This window comes from Magnolia sinica, chromosome 14, assembly GCF_029962835.1.
Source record: "Magnolia sinica isolate HGM2019 chromosome 14, MsV1, whole genome shotgun sequence".
In the NCBI taxonomy this organism is placed as follows: Eukaryota; Viridiplantae; Streptophyta; class Magnoliopsida; order Magnoliales; family Magnoliaceae; genus Magnolia; species Magnolia sinica.
This window is the reverse complement of record NC_080586.1, coordinates 63048693-63050263: the sequence shown is the minus strand read 5'-3', so window position 1 is coordinate 63050263 and position 1571 is coordinate 63048693. Positions and strand designations below refer to the sequence as shown.

At 44.9% G+C, this 1571-nt stretch overlaps 1 protein-coding gene across 1 annotated transcript; it reads left to right on the top strand.

The window, feature by feature from the left end:
- The first annotated feature begins 334 nt into the window (after positions 1–334).
- On the top strand, positions 335–1571 carry LOC131225906 (transcription factor bHLH94-like). Its single transcript, XM_058221517.1, has 2 exons — positions 335–912; positions 997–1571. The coding sequence occupies exons 1-2, from the start codon at positions 379–381 to the stop codon at positions 1120–1122; spliced, it is 660 nt and encodes a 219-aa protein (XP_058077500.1). The 5' UTR covers positions 335–378; the 3' UTR covers positions 1123–1571.

Here is a 1571-nt window from a genome sequence, read left to right as displayed (position 1 = left end):
TGAAAGCGTAATCACAAGAGATAGATGATCTTACCAATTCTAACATGCCTTAAATCTCGTTTAAACCCTAGCTATGTCCTTGAACCCTTAGGAACATTTTAGAAAGCCCTAATACACCTTTATCTCACCCTAATCCCTATATATATATATATATATATATATATATATATATATATATATATATATATATATATATATATATATATCCAACACGCATTTCACATTCTTCACGTGCTTCTGCGTGTGAACGGAAGGACACCACATGATTCTGTAATTGTCAGTACCTCCAATAATCGGAATCAGACTTAAATGGTAGAAAACGGTTGTTGAGTTGAGCGCGCACGGATAGAGAGAGAGAGAGAGAGAGAGAGAGAGAGAATGGAATGGAGCGACTTGGATGCAGCTGGATCGGACGGTCGGATCGGAAGTGGCGTTGATGCCCGAGAGCGGCACAAGCTCGCCGAGCGTGAGAGGCGCAAGTCCATGCGCGAGCTCTTCCTCTCCCTCCATTCCCTACTTCCCCACGCCAACACCGTCCGTAGAGAGCAATCAGCCATCCTAGACGAGATCATCAAATACATTCCATTGGCCGTTGCCCGCCTCCGATCCCTCAAAAACCGGAAGAACGCACAACCTGTCGCTCCCAAGACCAGCACACCGAAAGTCCACATCTCAGACCGCCACCCTCTCTCATCCGACTGCGACATTCGTATCCCACCTGACCAATCCTCATCTGTGACCGTCCGTGTCCGCGGCGACCACGTCAGCGTCTCACTAACGGATACCAAGGGCTCATCGCAAAAGTTCCTCTTATCGGCGATCATCGATGAATTAGAGGTCCACCATCTTGATCTCGTGCGATCCACTTACTGCCTCGATGGAAGCAAGCTCCTCCACCATTCGGAGAGCAAGGTTGGTTAGATCTCACAATCCCGAATTTCTTAAATCTTTCAGTGACCGATCAACGGTCATGATGTGTTTTCTTTCCTTTTTCAGATAATAGACGGTTCAGATCGGTCCCCGACTTTGTTGAAAGAGAGATTACAGGATCTAGCTTGTAAGCTGCACAGTCTACGGAAATCATCGTCCTCTTCAAAGAGATCGTTTGATCAGATTGACTGATCATTGGACACATACCAAAACGATCAAGATCGAATCAGAGCCGTTTCATTAATAGGCCATATAACTGATTGCTGTTTTTTCTTGAATGTGATTTTGGTCTTCTGAGTTTTCCCGTGCGAAATGGCAGAGGGCTTTTCCAATCTGCTAAAGTCAGTCCCACCGCCGCATCTTCCAATCTATGTCTATATACTCGCGTGTATAGATTGAAGAGGGAATTGGCAGTACACGTGCTGATCTTCCATCTGATTAGAAGATCAGGACCATTCGATAGGATGGGCCCAATGTGAAGCACAAGACCAGGCCATTCTATCCATTGATTGGGCTACACGCATCTGGGAGGTAAAGGTGGACGGTTAGTTTTACATGATCATTGGATTATATTCACTTTTGACACGTGTTTAAATAAATTGTATTGCGGCTGAATAAAAAACATGAACGGTCTATAATCA